This window comes from Lynx canadensis, chromosome B3 (assembly GCF_007474595.2).
Source record: "Lynx canadensis isolate LIC74 chromosome B3, mLynCan4.pri.v2, whole genome shotgun sequence".
Taxonomy (NCBI): Eukaryota; Metazoa; Chordata; class Mammalia; order Carnivora; family Felidae; genus Lynx; species Lynx canadensis.
Window position 1 is genome coordinate 112,534,255 of NC_044308.2, and position 21,635 is coordinate 112,555,889.

The 21,635-nt window shown below is 33.9% G+C and overlaps 1 protein-coding gene across 14 annotated transcripts in view; it reads left to right on the plus strand.

Moving 5' to 3' along the window:
- GPHN (gephyrin) overlaps positions 1-21,635 on the plus strand; it is a 628,070-nt gene that overhangs the window by 156,605 nt on the left and 449,830 nt on the right. For all 14 annotated transcript variants that reach the window (XM_030319344.1, XM_030319345.1, XM_030319348.1 and 11 more), the window contains exon 2: positions 4,988-5,066. In XM_030319344.1, the coding sequence (XP_030175204.1) occupies positions 4,988-5,066 (79 nt within the window). The remainder of the gene's footprint in view (positions 1-4,987; positions 5,067-21,635) is intronic.

The following is a 21,635-nucleotide window of genomic DNA, read 5'->3' on the forward strand; positions in this document are numbered from 1 at the left end:
CATATTGATTATACATAATACTTGTTGTAAGTAGGAAAGTGAACATGAAGTGTTCAGCACATAATGTCAACTATTACTTTGATTGTAAATCATAAAAAAATGACTATATACAAAAATAACGTATTTATAATTAGCCGAGAACCTCGTTAGGATCCATTTCATAAATATTTCTAAGTATATACTGAGTTTGAATGCTGACTCTTGCTGACTGTAGGCAAACTGTGATTCTCACCTATAAAATACTGATGAGTAGAACTAATACTCTTCTGAGGTGTGTGTATGTATATGTGTTTCAGCCTCTATAAAAATTTCTTCAGTATTTTTTTCAAATATAAATACAGCTCTTTAGCTTAAAGTGGAAATGGATGTCATTGATCTGAGATACCTCCATAAAACCCATGAGATATGACGCATGGTTAGCTAACCACTTAACTAGATGATCTGTAATGTTTTATTCTACTTTAAAAGCCGTAATTCTTTAATAATGCTTTGAGTTGAAATTTAGTGTCTTATAATGAATTTTAGTTGTATGACTTTTATGTGTTTTGAAGTTATGGAAATGTAGGAGAATCCAGAATATGTGAATGATTGACAAGAACTATGGTCTGTATATGGTATAGTGGTTAAGAGTCGAAGGTCTAGAGTTACAGCATCTAGATTTTCCCAGTACTTCTATTTATTAGCTATATGATTGATAGGATGTTTAATCTCCCCATGCTTCACTATCTTCATCTGTAAAATAGTAACACAGATAGGCTTATCACTGGATGATAAAGAAGATTAAGTGAAATAATAAATATGAAATTCTTAACATATAACAAGTACCAATTATTTTCTTGATTATAGATCCAAAAGTTTAACATTTTCAGGGGAAAGTGCATATGATTGGACAAGAACTCTGCTAGAGTCCATTTTACAAATATTTCTTTCTTTAAAAAAAAATGTTTATTTTGAGAGAGAGAGAGAGCGCGAGCGCGCAGAGGAGGGGCAGAGAGAGAGAGGAAGACAGAGAATCCCAAGCAGAATCTGCACTGACAGCACAGAGCCCAATGTGGAGCTAGAACTGCAAGATCACGACCTGAGCCAAAATCAAGAGTTGATTTCCCAGGCACTCCAATTTTACAAGTATTTCTAATTTTTCTTTGTGTCCTTCCAAGTTAATTATTGTATCAATTTAAAACAGATTGAAGTTCAAGTTTATAATTTTCATGTTAGTACCATAGTTTGACCACGTTACTGTTATAATTTCTTCCATTTTATCTGATATTTGTGGTGACATGTTGAAAACATTTTATTAGTCTGTGGAATGAAAAGTGTAGTAGTTCCTGTAATCATATACTGTTGGAAAAGAAAGAGTAAATTATGGTGATCCAAAATGATTGATTTTAATGTGTTTACATACAAAAAATCATGTTCATTTTCTTCTTAAAAAGTACTATATTCTTATTTACAATGAAAAAAACAAAATTTGTTGTGTTGGTAAAAAATAAAACTTTAAATATGATATACGTTGTTAGGCACCTAAAGTTTTAGAATTTTTGTTAACAGACTATTTTAGGTTTCTTCCTCTGTTTTTAACTTAAAATTTGGATGGGACATGAATTTTAGAAAAGTCCCTTCTTTAGCAAAACTCATTTCACAGGTAGCTGACTAGCAAGCCTTTAAAGGAGCAAAGGTTTATTCCATTTTAATTAAGGCTCCAAAATTTTCAGGCTCTTGAAGTTTATAAATAAGCTCTTTTATTTGCCAAATTAGGCAAGAAACTTTATGAGAACAAATTTTATGATATATTATGGCTTCAATTTTAGTTCAGCTCAGCAGGAAACCACTTTATTTACACTGTGTCAACATTTTATTTTTTTCCTTTGGCCCTGTTCAGGCAATGGTGTAATAAAGAGCATTTGTATTAAAATTACAAAAAGGAAATTTGTAAATCAACAGGTTGAGATCAGTGTCTGTTAAATATGGAATGAAAATTATATATTAATGAAAATCATTTCACTCGTGGCAGAAAAAAAAGTGGGGAATATCTTTTTGGATTTAATAAAAAAAATCCAAACTTTATTCAACTTCAAATATTTTTAAAGCATCATTGTTTATAGGTATTATCATTAAATTCAGAGAGAGATACAGATGTATAATTTTCAGGGACTTCTAAAAAAGGGAATATAAAATCCAAATAAAATATTAGGTACTGAATCTTTGAAAGGAATCAGGCGAATGTCATATTATCTTTGATCCTTCTGTAGGTTAGAAATGACTAAGTTATATATAATAAAATTGTTAAATTGAAATAGAAAGTAATCAATACTTAATATTTATGCTACAAATAAAAAATATAAGTAAAGTTTTATTTTGCCTTTAATTTGGGGATGGATATTTTATCAAGGTATATACTTTTAGATTTCCAGTTTTCCATCAGGATATTAATATCTTTCCATTGTCTTCTGGATTCCATAGTTTATGTTGAATAATCAGCTGTACGGTTTATTGTTTTTTTCCTTTGAAAGTGATGTGTCCTTTGTCTCCTCCTGGCTTTTTTTAAGATTTCTTACCATCTTTTATTTTCAGTGGTTTGACTGCTGGGTGTTGTGTTATTTTACTTTTTCCAATGTGGGGTTTGATGTTCCTCCTGAGTCAGTGAATTAGTGTGTTGTATCAGTTTTGGAATATTCTCAGCTGTTTTCTAAAAATATTGCTTTGCTCCATTCTCTCAACCAAAGCTGGAGTCATATACTCAACTACAATTACATTGGGCTGTTTGATTTCCACATGTTTCTTTTCCTCTGATCTTTTCACCTTCCCCCTCCCCCCATTTCTTCTGTTTGGATATTTTCTACTGATCTCTTCATGTTCACAAATCCCGTGTTTTCTGTGTTGAGTCAGCTCAACCACTGATTTCTTAATTTCAGATATTGTGTTTTCAATTCTAAAATTACTATTTGATTCTTTTTCATAGATTTTAATTCTTTGCTGAAATTTTACTTGTTTCATCAAGTGTGAATATTTTTCCGTATCTTCAACTTCTGTTAAATAGGTTTTTTGAAAGTTTAAGTTTTTGTAAAGTCCTTATCTTCTGATTCTGTATCATCTGTGTGTCACTATAGACATACACACACACAGACACACACACACACACATATAATTTTTTCTTTTTGTTATTGGTCACATTTTGTAATTTCTGTAGTATACCAAATACTATTTATTATAAGATCATAGAAATTAATGTAAATTTTATTTAGTGTTAAGTGCCAGTCACTTTAACTCAACTTCAAATTGAGATGGATAGAGTGAAAACTTTAGATATATACTTAGTCTACCTCGGGTTTTAAATGTCTTTAAGGGCAAAACCTGTTGTGTGCCATATTTCTGATGTGACTTTGTACTTAAGTACTGTGAAATTATGAGAAATTTTACTTTATCTTTTGAGTTCTGTCCCCTTTCCACCCCCTCCCCACATCCCACCCCCAACCTTGCTTGTGGTTGAGAGTAAATTATTCTTGGGGGAGATCTGAAGTTCTACACTGAAAGTGGTAGGCTCCACCTACTGTAATATGACTTTGACTCCTAATCACCACAGTACTATAGAAAACATTATTTGCCCTCTGACCCATTTTTTTCCTCCTCATTCCAAGTCATCTTGTGCAGTCCTGGTCCTCAGCAAATCTCCAGCAGAAAACTGTCTATGTTTTAGAGTTCCAATGGATTTCAGTCTGTCGTGCCAGCCTGTGAACCATCAAGAACTATGCTGGTTTCTCTTTTCCCTAGTAGTGTTCCTCTTTCTGACTCTTAGGTTATAAGTGGCAAATCCTCCTAGAAATGAAAATAATTAGGAAGCTTGACTCACCTAAGAAGTGATACCACTTTTCTCCTCATTTATCCTTATTAGCTCACATTGTTGTCTAATATCTTTAAAAATATAACTTGGAGGGACAACTTACCTTTTTTTCCCCTAGTTGTTGTGGAATCAGTGATTTGCCACTATATGCTGGTAATTTAGTCTTATAAAAGTAAGAACAAAATTTAGACGTATGTGTTTAGTCTTTTCTGTGTTGTATTTTTTTTATTATTTTAATTTTTAAATTTTATTTAAACCCCAGTTAGTTAAAATACAGTGTAATAATGATTTCTGGAGTAGAATTTAGTGATTCATCACTTACATAGAACACCCAGTGCTCATCTCAACAAGTGCCCTCTTTATTGCCCATCATCCATTTAGCCCATCCCCCCACCTAACACCCCACCAGCAACCCTCAGTTTGTTCTCTGTATTTAAGAGTTTCTTATGATTTGCCTACCTCTCTGTTTTTATCTTATTTTTCCTTCCCTTCTGTGTTCATCTGTTTTGTTTCTTATATTCCACATATGAGTGAAGTCATATGATATTTATCTTTCTCTGACTTATTCCACTCAATATATACTCTAGTTCCAATCCATGTTATTGCAAATGGCAAGATTTCATTTTATTTGATTGCTGAGTAATACTTCATTTGTGTGTGTGTGTGTGTGTGTGTGTGTATACACCCACATATATATAAAACATCTTTATCCGTTTGTTAGTTGATGAACATTTGGGTTCTTTCCATAATTTGGCTATTGTTGATAGTGCTTCTATAAACGTTGAGGTGCATGTGCCCGTTGAATCAGCACTTTTGTATTCTTTGGATAAATACCTAGTAGTGTAATTGCTGGGTCGTAAGGTAATTCTATGTTTAATTTTTTGAGGAATCTCCATACTGTTTTCCAGAGTGGCCCTGGCTGTATGTGTTGTATTTATATAAAGTTTGTATGCTTAGATTATTGGTTTGTTATTGAATATTAATATTTGTTGCAAAATCTGCTAGGTCCAGAAATTGATCAACATTACTGTTTGGAAAAATGCCATCCAGAGATCCAGTTTTAATTTAAAATTCCATTTTGTCAGTAGTAATTGAAATAAAATGTAAACAAAAATTAATTTTCTTTTTCTCTCTCCCTCTCTTGTTTAGTGAGTGATAGTTGCTTCAGGAATCTTGCAGAAGATCGCAGTGGGATAAATCTCAAAGATCTCGTACAAGATCCTTCTTTGTGAGTATTTGGTTTTCATTACTAAGCATAATTCAAAACTTCATGGTTGGTGTGACTTTTTTCAAAAGAATTGTAACTAAGAACTGATTTGAGGTTGAGTAGTTTTTCTTTTTTTTTTAAAGTTTATTTATTTATTTTGAGAGTAAGAGAGGGGCAGAGAGAGGGAGAGAGAGAATCCCAAGCAGTCTCTGCACTGACAGATCATTGCAGGGCTCAGTCTCACAAGTTGTGAGATTATGACCTGAGCTGAAATGAAGAGTCAGATGCTTAACCAACTGAGCTACCCAGGCACACCAACTTTTTCTTTTCTAACAATTTGAGTTACATATAGTGGAGTACATCCAATAGTTTCAGTAGAAGTGAAGATATAGAATAGTTTCTTTTTAGAAATAGGTAGTAGAAGAAGACATAGCATTATGATTAACAATGGACTTTCAAGGAGTCTTACTAACGGTTGATCATATCTTGCCAGTGTGGCAGTAGCTACTGAGCAGGGAAATGATGCGTAATTTATTTGCTGGAGAAGGTGCAATTGAATTTGCTCACATTAATTTTAAGTTCGTAATCATTTATAATACTTGCAAGAACAATTAAAAATATAAAATAATTATAAATAATATATTTGAATATTTAGAATATATTTATAATATTTCATATTAGAAAGCTTTATAAGGAAATAATTTTTGAAGAGTTTTATAGGTTTCAATTTTTAATGTTCTTACTAGTGTCTCTATTTTTTATGAATTTTTATAATTTTATATTTACTATAAAATATGCATATTATCTTCTGTATGAACATACCTAGATGATCTTACCTCTGGGTAAGATCACCTTTTATTTAAAAAAATAAATAAAGACTAGTTAAGCCTTTGGGAATAGAGAAAAGAAAATGGAATGTTGGCAGGTGCTTTTTTTAATGATATGTGTAATGCATTCAGTAAAATATATTGTAACAGGAAATCAGTCATTCACATCACATATAATCTATATTCCCACAAGTTTTACTAGTAATTCATTGAGTATTTTGTGATGAATGAAACACAAGCATGTATTGAATCTGAAGGATATTGATTCTTTAATGATTTTCCAGTTATTTAAAAAAATACAGTCATAAGACACAGAATCTTGAAAATGACTGAATCTTGAAGTTTATAATGTAATGAATTTACAAATGAGTTTCCAGACTCAAGTCTCTCAGTTCTGTTTCTCTTTTCCTTACTCAAAAGGAATCCGTATTCTTTCTCCATGATTTTTATTCCAGTGAAGACTGACATTTGTCCTTTCAGTCTATAAATATTTAATCAAGAATATAACTATTTTATGTGGCTGTAAATATTCTGAGTAAATTAATGTTGATAACATTTATTTGCATGAAGAGTTCTGTTTTCCATATGGATATGGGAGGAAACTTTATAATTTTTCTGAAAGATTTCATCCATTTGAATGAGTAACGTAAATTGTTCCATTATTGTATTATTTGTAAGGCATATTTTTGGTCACAGTAGTAGTATTTATCTGTGTAATGTAGTCTTTGTGGAAAAGATGTGTTCCTGTAGACTTTAATAATATAAAAGCCATGGAGAATTATACTTGAATAATTGATTATAACAATGAGTTATAGCGTTCTGAGAGAATTTGATACTTCTTCCCAGAGTACAGAATGATATTCATCATGCACTAAATTTTACGTTCAATCTTAGTATTCTTAGAAGAATTTATCTCAGATTACTACTGTATGGGCTGAACAAAATTATTCTAAGTCTCTGGTTTTAAATAGCATATATCTTAATTTAGCATCATTCTTTTAACTTGGCATTAGTCTTGAATGTAAGAATTTAGTGATAATTTGTTCTTGCCTTTGCCACTTGGATTTGGAAAGAACTTTTTTATGAAGAATTGTCAAAATGTACTATTAATGACTCAATTCATATTTTAGAGACATATTTGTTCCTTAGCAAAGTTCTTTAAGGAAGGAAGTGTCCTGTGTAGAAAAATGATGTATTTTTTTCAGTTGTTACTATGGGAAATATTTTATTCTGAGTTATCATTCTATAGCAGTATTCACTTAATAGATACCTCATGGGTAAGGATTTTTCTTTTTGTTAAAGCCATTTACTTCTCTTCTGTCCTAAACTCCTGACAGAAGTCTTTACTATTTGTTCATTGATTCGTGTACACTACATAGTTCTATAGAAGTTGAATTGTTTATGTTGCATCATTGAGTTGAAAATATGTCGGAAATGTTTTTACAAAACCTCCTCCTTATAAAAGTAGTTTGATGAGACCTCCACACTAGTATAAGGTTTGTTAAAATTGCATACATATGTGATTTTAATAAATGCTCCAAATAAAAAATATTATGGTATGATATGTGTATTTAATGAGTGCTTTATGTATTTACCTATTTGGTAGACTTATGACTTACCTACTTGAGCTGCTGATGCTGAAAGTAGGTGATGTGTAAAGAATAATTAAGTCTTCCAATCACTAAGGCTGTTATAAGGAAAACAGAAGAAAGAAGGAAAAATTAAGCTGAAGAGAACCCATGGTATCTGGCCAATATTGACACTTGGAGCAGTATGTAGTTTGTCGTAATTGGATAAATGAGCAAGTATGGAATTTCTGTGGACAAAGTACAAATATCAAATCAAATCAAGTGTGTGTGTGTGTGTGTGTGTGTGTGTGTGTGTCTATAAATGGATGAGTGAAGTTTTAAGGGTTTACTGCTTCAGAGGAGAATGAAAAGGCAGAAAAGGAAGTGACTAAATCATACTTTCAAATCTGTGTCAGGGCAGTGGACTAATGTGATAGGTCCTCCGTAATTTATCTAGGTTGTGTATAATACACTCCCCAAGATTTTGCTTCCATTGTATAGTAAAACTAATTATTGGACTTGAATGAACTGAGTGAGCTATGATACAAGAACATGATGGTGGGATGCTCTGGGAGAAAAAGTTGAGAAGGTTGTGAATACCTAAGAAAAACTTTCTGGACTTATTACCAACTTCTGATCTGCTTTAATAATGAGAACAGAATGTAACTTTTGGGAAAATTGAAGTAAAGGGGATGGATACTTGAGAAATTCTCTTTTGATAGTTATTCTGAGAATACTTGTTTCTGTCACAGTCTTGCAGGGGTTAAATGTAAGACCAAGTAGAAGAACTTGACATTCTTTTCTAATGAATGTGTTTAAGGATTTGTTTGAAGTAGTAACTTTCTGCATGTCGAATTTTGAAATAAACAATTTAACTGTTTTAATAGCTCATCTTATATTTAGGATTATAAGTGTTTTAAGATGGATTTCTTAACTCTGTGTGTATAATGTATTGAGTTGTGTTATAAGACCTCTTGTTTTAGTTGGGGTCTCTCAATGGCACATTGAAAAGCATTGTCAAATTTAAGTTGACGTTTCAACATATTAGAAACATACCCAATGTGATATACTTTTAATATATATAAGAAGTTATTCTTAGCATGATATAATTAATTTTTGTTTCTTTAAGTGGAGGGATGCATGCTATTTACATTATGAAAAATCATTTATGCTACTTGTAATCTATGCTAGAGATATGACATTACATGCAAATGAAACACTATATAATGTTCTTTAAGTTATGTTTAGTTGTATTCTTTATAGAGGTAACTCAAAAATACTTTTAAATCTCTATTGACTGTGTGCTGAAGATGAAAGATAAAACATATTACCATATTTATACCTTAGATTTCCTATTACTTAATTATAATCTATTTAACACAAATAATTATTTGAACTCAGATTCATTTATAGAAATTATTAAAGCTGTTTAAGAATCAAAAGAGGAAAAATAACTTAAGAATGAAAAGGGCTAACAGAATTGGACATCTGTTTGTATAATTCATTGTGTTGATGGTGATTATGTTTGTGGGTATGGTGGGTATGTGTTGTTTTATTTAATTTGAAGAAGCTTTTAAAAATCTAGGACCATCCTATGTGTGTTATGTAAGGTAATTATAGGAACAGTTGTTTAATTCATAGCAGAATTGGCCATCTTGTGACACTAGAAATATGATTCATAATGTAGGATAGTAATAATTTTACTTGCAAATAGGGAAAGTTTATATTCTTTGAGAATTTAGCACAACATGACAAATATGTCAGTCTTGGGTTTTTTTTTTTCTTTATGGTACTCAGAGTATATTTTCAATTGTTTCAGTAATACCAAGATTTTGAAAAAAGATATTACCAATTTATAACCTCTTATGATTAATAAAAAAGGATGATTCAATAGAATAGACCTTAATTCTGAATTCTGGGTAAATTATATTATGAATGAATAAATACTTTTTCTTGTCAATGTTCTAGGTTATTTCTTTTAATTGTCATGAAATAAACATAACATAATATTTACCATCCCAACCAATTTTAAATGTAAAGTTCAGTAATGTTAAATATATACACACTGTTATACAACCAATCCTAGAAGTTTTTCATCCTTCAGAACTGCAACTCGATACTACCATTAAACAATAACGCCCCATCCGCCCAACCCCCACCCTCTGGCAACTCATGTTGTACTTTCTGTTCCTATGATTTTGACTATTGTAGAAATCTCATATAAGTGGGATCATGCAATATTTGTCTTTTTGTGACTGGCTTATTTCACTTGACATAATAATCCCAAGGGAATTCTTCCATGTTGTAGCATGTGTCAGAGTTTCCTTCCTTTTTAAGGAAGAATAATATTCCATTGGATATATGTACACCACATTTTGTTCATGTTCATCCATCAGTGAACACAGGGTTGCTTCTATTTTTTGTTTATTGTGAATAATACTGCTATGAACATAGATGTGCAAATTATCTCTTTAAGATTCTCCTTTCAGTTCTTTGGTTGTATACCCAGGAGCAGAGTTGCTGTATCATATGGTAATTCTGTGTTTAATTTTTTAAAAAAAAGAAATTTTTTTTTTAACATTTATTTGTTTTTGAGACAGAGAGAGACAGAGCATGAACAGGGGAGGGGCAGAGAGAGGGAGACACAGAATCTGAAACAGGCTCCAGGCTCTGAACTGTCAGCACAGAGCCCGACGTGGGGCTCGAACTCACGGACTGTGAGATCATGACCTGAGCCGAAGTCGGACGCTTAACCGACCAAGCCACCCAGGTGCCCCTCTCTGTTTAATTTTTGAAGAACTGCCATACTGTTTTTTTCCATAGCGACTGCACCATTTTATGTTCTCACCAACAGTGTACAAGGGTTCCAATTTCTACTTCCTCACCAACACCCATTATTTTCTGTTCTGTTTTGTTGTTGTTGTTGATAGTACCATCCTAATGGGTGTGAGGTGATATGTTCTTGGTATTTTTTTAATTTTTTTTTAACATTTATTTATTTTTGAGAGACAGAGAGAGCTTGAGTGGGGGAGGGGCAGAGAGAGAGGGAGACACAGAATCTGAAGCAGGCTGCAGGCTCTGAGCAAGCTGTCAGCACAGAGCCTGATGCGAGGCTCGAACCCACAAACTGAGATCATGACCTGAGCTGAAGTCGGATGCTCAACCGACTGAGCCACCCAGGCGCCCCTGTTCTTGGTATTTTTAATTGAACTTCATTCCTTTACATTTTGTCTTTTTAATGATTTCAGTGTAACTCATCTAGACATTAAAGAAAAATGTTTGTTGTGATACTCTGGTATATTGTGCAGTAAACTGTATAAAACTATTTTACTTCCTTTCATTATCATAATGAAGATTATAAAGTGTAAATATGTAATTTCATAACAATAGCATTTCAATGAATTTATTTCCCTTATTTTGTATTGTATCACTTGCCTTGTATTACTGCAATTCCTGTTATACCTCATCTGTAAGGATTACTTTTATGTAAAAAAAAGAAAAAATTAGTTTTTAGTTAAATGATACCAGATTGGAAATGCAGTATACTAATTAAAAAATAATAACAATGTGCTAGTAAAAATGTATTTTGATATTATAGATTATTAGTGCTTAATGATGGCATTTCATAGATAAAATTGAATAAAATAGTTGTATCTGATTATAGATTCTTTAGACATGAAAATTTTATTTATTTTAATGTACTTCTTTACAAATCTTACCACCAGGTGAAAACTTCTTTTCATGGTTCTGAAACATAACTTTATCCCCCTGAGTATGTTTGACTTCACACTACAATCTGACTGAGTGATATTTTGGTCCTTTGGATCATGGCATTAAATGTGAAGGAAAAGCAGGATTGCCGTCTGGAAAGCAATCATATCTAAATATAGCCTGTACTTATCTGCTGGTGTTAAGACAGGTTGCTATGGTGAACTGAATTTCTTAAAAATGCCAGTCAGCAGAGGATAAACAGTAGTTTTTGAAGTGGTTATTTTCCATAGAGCTGTACATTCTCATACCACATGTTCAGATAAATGAATTTAGTTAATGTTTTTTATGGTCTATTTGCTAAATTTCAGTTTTAGAGTGTCTTTGAGACCTTTAATTTTATTAAACAAAATACAAGAATTTTTATAATGTTATCCTTTGTTTCTCTGACGATAAATTGATTTGACATGAAAATGGATTTTTTAATGGCAGCTGTTTAAACATTATTGATCATTCAGTTTGTTCTGCTTCCAACAGTTCTGCTAAATCTAAGACAGCTACCAAAGTTGTCTTTGTAATATTACCTCTAAATGTAAGTTTTTATCATTTTTAATCAGGTTCTTTTTTGGGTTATCTATTTATTGGTTTATACAGTATATATTGGAACACTACAGGTTAATTTAGGTTGGTACTATAGTATTATAGTACTATGTTCTATGTCAGAACTGCACATCCAAAGACTTTGGATTTTACTTTCCTTTTAGAAGACTTTCTCTCATTTCTGTCCTTCCATACATTCCTGAGAATGTATATTTTGTGTGGATTTATTTGTTTTAGAATTTAATAGAAAAGCACTAGTAGATGCTTGTATTAAGTTCTTCAGAACTAGGTTTAACAGACATTGTTTTTGTAGTCAAGGACCATATGATTGAGGATGGACAATATTTGAGTTGAGTTGGCCACCTAAGGCGTATGGATGACCAATACAGTATTAGAGTTTTTAAATGAAATAATGCATCATTTTAATAAGTGGGCTCTTTTATTTTTATAGTACAGAAACCTGAATCAAACTAGCTTAAAATGGAAAATGGGATTTTATTGGCTTAAAGTGTACTTCTCATGGAATCTTGACAGCCTAGAAACCAGATCAGGTATGGAAACCCCAAAGAATAGATTGAGGGAGTTTGTGCAAATGAGTTTGTTTCTTATCCTCTCTCATCATCTATTCTGGTCTTTCTTGGCATTAGTCTCACTTATGACAGTCAGACTTTCTCCATGAAACCAGGAAGATGGCTGCTACTCTAATTTCCTTGCTTCTAGCTCCATGCTGTCTCCTTACTTCCAGCTCTGAAATGTAAAATCTCATGGAAGAGTTCTGAACTCGTTACTCTGGTTAATTTGGTCATTTGACGTCAGCCAGTCACTGTTGCAGTCTGTCTTGGTTGATCAGTCATAGGACAGATACTTGTGGCCAGAATGATGGGATACCCAAATTAAATTTCTCTCAGAAAAAGGGAGTAGGTAAACTAAGAGAGATCTACTGTATTCATTTTCAGTTGTTAATTTAAAGAAGAATGTATACATTGTCAAAAATTGTTAATTCTTTAAAATAGAACATTTTGTTTACCTGCACAAAGTATCTCAATTAGATACTGGTAGTGTATCTGTAATAATTTTAAAGGGTATGGTTCAATTAATTGATAATAGTTCCATATTTGCTGATATTATTAACTATTTATATCATATGCACAAATGTGAAATGACTCAGGTGAATTTATTACTTTAGTTACAACTGGCTAGACAGCAGGTGGAATAGTGACAGGTTGTTTCTGTTTTTTCATACTTCTTTCTTAAATAGAAGAATTTCACCACTATAAATCAAAAAGGAAAAGAGTCAAAGATTCTCATTTACCATTCCATTATAATATCTTAACTGAGGAGTGTCATTATAGAGGCATATAAAAGTTTAATGGAACAGTTGTGAAGTATTTCAAGGAGAGGTGATCCTTGAAATGAAGCATTTGTTTAAAAAGAAAAAGTGAAGGAAAGAAGGAAGGTAGGGAGATGGAGAGGCAGGAAGAGACTAGGGGACTGAGAAAGAGAAGAAGGAAAGAAAAAGAGGGCAGAGAGAGAAAGGGGAAAGACTGATTATGAGAAAGAATGGAAACTCTGTATGTTATCCTGTTTAGAAATGCAGTTTGGGTTAAGTGAATGAGAGTCTAGAAGGTTAAAACTAATGATTAAAACAAAGTTTTGATATCCATGTATTTAATGTATCCCGAATACATCGACACATCTGACATTAATGGTCAGAGTGAACAAATGGATGATTGCACTGTCTACTTATATTACTTTTATATTGCTGTGTGATAAATTACCACAAACTTGCTGGCTTAAAAAAAACCCCACACATTTATTATCTCACAGCACCATGAGTCAGGATTTTGAACAGAGTTTAGCTGGATCCTCTCCTCAGGGTTCCCAAAGATTGTAACCTAGGAATTGATTGGGTTGCATTTTCATTTGGAGGCTTGACTAGGGAAGAATTGCTCCAAACTAATTCAGGTTGTTGGCAGAATTCATATCCTTGTTTTATATGGCTGAATGCTCTGCTTTTTTCTGGGTGTTGACTATTTTCCATCCAGAGCTCCCATCATCTTTGCCAAATAAGGTTGCCTAACAGTGATACAGTGTCACCTTTCCAATATTCTTTTGGTTAGAAGGAAGTCCCAAATTCCACCCATATGGGGGGAGGGGATTACACAAACGTATGAATACCAGGAGATGGAATCAGTGGAGGTCACCTTAGGGTCACACTACTTTTGAAATTTTCTTTCCTACATGGAGTCATATTCAATAAGTTTAATTCTGTTAATGGAGAGATATAAAAACCAAAACTCAACTGATCTGTGATTTATCTCAGCTCATAGAACTGCATAGTGATAGGCCGCCTGACAACCAGATATTGTGCTCTTTCCACTTCCAGCTTTAGTTTTTACTGTTTTGGTTTTGTTATCAGTTAAAATTTTTTTTCTGTTTTATTGAGAGAAAATTGACACATAGTCTGTAATTTTAAGGTGTGTAGCACAATGACTTGACTTGGCATTTGACTTTAATTTGTGTTCTAAGTTTATAAAATATACGACTACATCTTGGCACTGACATTAAAATATTTGAAAATATTTTTTCTGCATGGTCTGTAGGTATATAATTTTTGACCATTTAATTGTTCTCTCACAATTAAGTTTTCTATCATCTGTATATCTATTTTTCTCCTCAATTTTGCTTTGGAGGAGGAGGAACAGAACTTTTGTTTCTCTTGGTTTGGACTTAGGTTGGCCAAATCTGAGGAGCGAGACTATAGAGACTAAAAGTGAGACTGAGAGTGAGATTTAACACCTACAAAGGAAAAGCATCAATGGAATAATGGCAATTGAGTCCACTGTATGACCTCTTCTGTGAGTTTTTCAGTGGGAGATTGCCGGCTGTGGGATGGGAAGACAATCAAATAGGGAGGTCAAGAAGCTTGCTAATAAAAAGTCTGCATAAGTATGCTACCCTAATGGGTTTCCATATCTGCTTGTGACTCAGCCCAAATTAGGAAGAAAATGACAAAAGGAAAGCTAGGAGATATGAGTTGTTTCTTCTTCTTCTTTTTTTTTTTTTAACATTTTTTTAACATTTATTTATTTTTGAGACAGAGAGAGACAGAGCTTGAATGGGGGAGGGTCAGAGAGAGAGGGAAACACAGAATCCGAAACAGGCTCCGGGCTCTGTGCTGACAGCACAGAGCCCGACTTGGGGCTCGAACTCACGGACCGCAAGATCATGACCTGAGCTGACGTCAGACGCTTAACTGATTGAGCCACCCAGGCACCCGGAGTCGTTTCTTTTAGAGATCTTTTGAGATTATTCTTTGAGAGATTACAGAGAATCAAATTACCCCTACCCAGCTGGGAAATTTTCCCTAATACTGGACTTTGGGCAGCAATTTCAAGGAGGCCAGCCCTTGCTGCCTTTTCTACTCTTACTTAAACAGCATAGTAAATTATAAGTACCCTAGTATTTTTTTGCCCTTCGAGAGAAATTAAAGTTTAGAGAAAGTCTAATTATTTATTATTTATTTTTTAATTAAAAAAAATCTTTTTTAAGTTTATTTATTTTGAGAGAAACAGAGATAGCACATGTAGGGGTGGGGCAGAGAGAGAGGGAGGGAGAGAATCCCAAACAGGCTTCTTGCTGCCAGCACAGAGCCCCATCCAAAGCAGGCTCCAGGCTCTGAGCTATCAGCGCAGAGCCCAATATGGGGCTCAAACCCACAAACCATGAAATCATGACCTGAACCACCCAGGCAACCCTGAACACAGTGTTTTAGATTTGACCTGGCTGTCACTGAGGAGATCAGACTTGCTGAAATCATGTTTGTTATACTTCCTCTAATTCTTTGTGAATATACTTCAACTTTCTTGGGGAGGTGGGGGGCAAAGTAGGTAGGAAACCTAATTAGATATATGACTTCCCTTTCTTAGGGATCTTTTTAATTTTTAAAGAGCTTACATTTCACTCAAGGTGTAAATCACATACCATACAATTCACCCATTTAAATAATAACCTAGGTGGTTTTTAGTATATTCCAGAATTGTGTAGGCATTATCACTATCAAATTTTTAGAATATTTTCATCTCCTCAGAAACCACTCCCCATTCTCCCTTTCCTAGACAACTATTAATCTACTTGTTGTCTCTATATAGTTGCCTATTTTGGATATTTTGCATGAATGAATAAGTATGTTCTTTGTGACTGGATTTTTTCACTAAGCATAGTATTTTTCAAGTTCATCCACCTTATAGCATATATCAGTACTTCATTATTTTTATTGCCAAGTAATATTCCATTGTATGGATATATCATATTTTGTTTATCCATTTATCAGTTCATAGGCTTTGGGGTTTTCCCACTTTTTGCTTTTATGAATAATATTGTTATAAACATTCATGTGAAGTTTTTGTTTCGAAGTATGTTTTCTGTTTGATATATAGCAAGGAATGGAATTGCTAGTTCATATGGTAACTTCATGTTTAATATTTTAAAGAAGTGGCCTCCCTTATCCCTCAATTTTTTAAAAGTGGCAAAATAGGGGTGCCTGGGTGGCGCAGTTGGTTAAGCGCCCGACTTCAGCCAGGTCACGATCTCGCGGTCCCTGAGTTCGAGCCCCGCGTCGGGCTCTGGGCTGATGGCTCAGAGCCTGGAGCCTGTTTCCGATTCTGTGTCTCCCTCTCTCCCTGCCCCTCCCCTGTTCATGCTCTGTCTTTCTCTGTCCCAAAAATAAATAAGAAACGTGAAAAAAAATTAAAAAAAATAATAAAAGTGGCAAAATATACATAATAAAATTTTCCATCTTAATAATTTTTAAGTGAGTAGTTCAGTAGTATTAAGTACATTCATATTGTGGTCAGTTAACATCATCTATCTCCATAATGTTTTCATCTTTTCCAAATGAAACTTTGTACTCATTAAACAATAATTCCCATTCTGTGCTTCCCTCCAATTCTTAGGAATTGCTGTTGGCAACCAGTAGTCTACTTTCCATCTCTATGAATTTGGCTACTCCAGAAACTTCCTATAAGTAGAATCATACAATATTTGTTCTTTTATGATTGGCTTATTTCACTTAGCATAATGTCTTCAGAGTTCATTCATGTCATAACATGTGTCAAAATTTTCTTTCTTTTTAGGTCAAGTAATATTCCATTGTATGCATATATCACATTTATTGATTCATCTGTCAGTGGACACTTGGGTTATTTCCACATTTTACCTGTTATGAATAATGGTGCTATGAACATTGGTATACAAATATCTCTTCAAGATCTTGGTTTTAATTCTTTTGTATATATAACCAGCAGTGAAAATGGATGATTCTTTGATAATTCTATTTTTAATGTTTTGAGGAACTGCCATACTATTTTCCACAGTGGGGTATCATTTAAAATTTGCCCAAATAGCACACATGGGTTCCAGTTTCTCCACATTCCCTCTACACTTGTTATTTTCCTCTTTTGATTGTAGCCATCCAAATGGATGTGAGGTGGTATCTCATTGATTTGATTTGCATTTCCCTATTAGTGATTAGTGATGTTAAACATCTTTTCATGTGCTTCTTCATCATTTGTGTATCTTCTTTGGAGAAGTATCTGTTCAAGTCCTTTGCCCACTTTTGAATTGGGTTGTTTATTTGTAGGTGAGTTTTAGACATTCTCTGTATATTCTGGATATTAATCCCTTATTAGATATATGATTTGAAAATATTTTCTTCCATTCTGTGTGTTGCCGTTAAATTCTTTTGACATCATCTTTTGATACAGAATTGTTTAAAAAACAATTTTAGCTCTATTTCCTCCCTTATTTTTACAGTTATTACACATATTTCCTCTACATGTGTTTTGCCATCCCAACATTATAGGTGACCTTTGAACAACATGAGGGTTAGGGATGCTGAACACATGTGCAGTCAAAAATCCACTTTGCTCGCACTCTCAACAATAGCCAAATTATGGAAAAAGCCTAAATGTCCATCAACTGATGAATGGATAAAAAAATTGTGGTTTATATACACAATGGAGTACTATGTGGCAATGAGAAAGAATGAAATATGGCCCTTTGTAGCAACATGGATGGAACTGGAGAGTGTTATGCTAAGTGAAATAAGCCATACAGAGAAAGACAGATACCATATGTTTTCACTCTTATGTGGATCCTGAGAAGCTTAACAGAAACCCATGGGGGAGGGGAAGGGAAAAAAAACAAAGAGGTTAGAGTGGGAGAGAGCCAAAGCATAAGAGACTCTTAAAAACTGAGAACAAACTGAGGGTTGATGGGGGGTGGGAGGGGAGGATGGGTGATGGGTATTGAGGAGGGCACCTTTTGGGATGAACACTCGGTGTTGTATGGAAACCAATTTGCCAATAAACTTCATATATTGAAAAAAAAATCCACTTTGCTCAAAAACTTTACTAATAGTCTGTTGTTTACCAGAAGCCTTTCTGCCAACATAGTCAATTAACATATATTTGATATATGTATTATATACCATATTCTTACAATAAAGTAAGCTAGGGAAAAGGAAATAAAATCATAAGGAAGAGAAAATACATTTATAGTACCTTCCTTCCTTCCTTCCTTCCTTCTTTCCTTCCTTCCTTTCTTCTTTCCTTCCTTCCTTCCTTCCTTCCTTCCTTCCTTCCTTCCTTCCTCCCTCCCTCCCTCCCTCCCTCCCTCCCTCCCTCCCTCTGTCTGTCTTTATTATTTAGAGAGAGAGAGAGAGAGAGAGAGAGAAAATGAACCAGTAGAGGAGGGGCAGAGAGAGGGAGACAGAGGATCTGAAGTGGACTTCTTGCTGAGAGCAGAGAGCCTGATATGGGGCTCAAACCCATGAACCATGAGATCATGACCTTAGCCAAAGTTGGACACTTAACTGACTGAGCCACCCAGACTCCCTGGTAGTTCTATTTTTAATATTTTGAGCAAACTCCATACTGTTCTCTCTAGTGGCTGCACCAATTTATATTCCTACTAAAAGTGCACATAGGTTTCCTTTTCTCCAGATCTTCACTAACACTTGTTAGCAGCCATTCTAACAGGTGTGAGATGTCATCTCACTGTGGTTGTGATTTGCATTTCCCTGATGTTTAGTGATGTTTAGCATATTGTCATGTACCCATTGGCAATTTGTATGTTGTCTTTGGAAAAGTATCTATTCAGTTCCCTTGTCTATGTATTAATTGGATTTTTTTTTTTTTTTTTTTTTTTTTTTGCTATTTTGAAGTAATAGGACTTCTTTGTATTTTGGATATTAACCCCTTACCACATAGATATATGGTCTGCAAATATTTTCTCCCATTTCATACATTTCCTTTTCATTTTGTTCATGGTTACATTTGCTGTACAGAAGCTTTCAGTTTGATCTAGTCCCACTTATTTATTTTTTCTTTTGTTGCCTGTGCTTTTGGTGTCAAGTCTAAACAAAAAATCATTGTCATGACTGATGTGAAGGAACTTAGTGCCTTTATATTCAAGTCTTTAATCTGTTTTGAGTTAATTTTTCTGTATATGTAAGATAGTGTGATCCAGTTTCTTTCTTATGCATGTTGCTGTCCAATTTTCCCAACACCATTTGTTAAAGAGACTGTCCTTTCCCCATTGTATATTTCTGGCCCCTTGGCTGTAAATTAATTGACCATATATGCATGAGTTCATTTCTGGGTTGTCTGTTCTGTTCTTTTGATTTATGTGACTGTTTTATACTGTTTTAATTACTAAAGCTTTTTACTATAGTTTGAGATGAGGGACCATGATGCCTCCAGCTTTGTTCTTCTTTCTCAGTTTCATTTGGCTCTTCAAGGTCTTTTGTGGTTCCATACAAATGTTAGGATTGTTAATTCTATTTCTGTGAAAAATGCCATTAATTTTGATAGAGATTGCATTGTATCTGTAGATTGCTTTGCTTAGTATGGATGGTATAACTATATATTCTTTCAATCCGTGAGCATGGAATATCTCTCCATTTATTTTTGTTTTCAGTTTCTTTCATTAATGTCATAGTTTTCAGTATACAGGTTTTTTATCTCTTTCATTTAATTTATCGTTAGGTATTTTCTTCTTTGTGATGCAATTATAAATAGGATTGCTTTCTTAATTCCTCATTCTGATAGCTTACAATTACTAAACAGAAATGCAATATATTGTGTATTGATTTTTTTTATCCTGCAACTTTACTGATTTTGTTTTAATTTTAACAGCTTTTTGGTGAAGTCTTTGGGGTTTTCTATAATATGTCATCTGCAAGTAGTAACAATTTTATGACTGCAAGTAGTTACAGTTTTACTTGTTTCTTTCCAATTTGGATGCTTTTCATTTCTTTTCCTTGCTTAATTGCTCTGGCTAGTATATCTAACAGTCTGTTGAATGAAAGTAGTGAGTGAGGGCATATTTTTATTTTTTGTTTCTGATCCTAAAAGAAAAGCTTTTACCTTTTCACTATTGAGTTTGATACTAGCTGTTATAAATGGCCTTTATTATGTTGAGGTACATTCCCTTTATATCTGCTTTGTTGAGAGTTTTTATCATAAATGAAGGTTGAATTTTGTCAGATGCATCTTCTGGATCTATTGAAATGATCATATTATTTTTATCCTTATTTTGTTAATGTGGTGTATCACATTGACTAATTTGTAGATGTTGAACCGTCTTTCATCCCTGAAGTCAGTCCCCACCTGATCATGGTATAGGATCCTTTTTAATGTATTTTTTAATTTGATTTGCTAATATTTGGTTGAGGACTTTTGCATATATGTTAATCAGAGATTTTGGCCTGTTCTTTTCTTGTGACGTTCTTGTCTAGTTTTGGTATTGTGATATCGTTGGCCTTGAGAAATGAGTTTGAAAGTGTTCCCTCCTCTTCTGCTTTTTGGAAGAATTTGAAAGGATTGATACTAATTATTCTTTGAACATTGGGTAGAATTTGTCAATGAAGCCATCTTGTCCTGCACTTTTGCTTTTTGGGATGATTTTGATTACTGATTCAATGTCCTTCCTTATACTTGGTCTGTTAATAATGAAGTTTTGGGGTGATGGTGGAGTGGTCCAGAGCCGAAGGCCAAGAAAGAATTCTTGAAGATGTCTTTGGGGCAAAAAGGTGATTTCATTAAAGCCTGGGGACAGGACCCATGGGCAGGAAGAATTGCAGTGGGGTTGTGACAGGTAGCTTATTATATACCCTTAGGTTGGGAGGGGGTCAGGAATAGAATAGTCTCTAAGGTATTTTGGAAGCAAGGTTTCCAGGACCTTGAAGGGCTAGCTGTTGCTAGGGAAGCACCACTTATTACCATTTAATAGAACCCCAGTCATGAGACCCTTCAGATATATATATTGGGGAGGCCATAAGCTTGGAGTATGATTGCCAGAATATATCTTGGGGCAGTTGAAATAAAGGAAGTAGACTTATAGGATCCTTGAGGTTGGGATAATGTTAAGACAAGGTTCCCTTTTGCCCTTAGCAAAGTGTCATCCTTGAGGCAGCTGAGGTGCTAGAGGGAGGTCACTCTGCAGGTTTTAAGGACTTGTCAGTGGGCTGTAGGCAGTAAGGGAATTTAATTTTTCATTTGCCTTAGTTTCCCACGTTACCATGGCAAGCACTTAAGCCCCTTTCCTTTCTTCTTGGGTAGGTAGAAGTGTCTGAGGAGTATCACACATATTCCACTGGGCAGGGGTGGGGAGGGCCGGGATGTGCCAGCCTGTATTTTGCCCTCAGCTTTCCCCAGGCTCCCTCATCAGTTAAGATTTCTGTTTAATCATGATTTAGTCTTGGTAGTTTGTGTTTCTAAGAATTAATCCATTTCTTCTAGTGATTTCAATTCACTGAAAAATTTCAAAAGCTGAGATTTTGGTGCTCTCTCTTGAGTACTTTGATGAAAGATTTTCAACTGTTT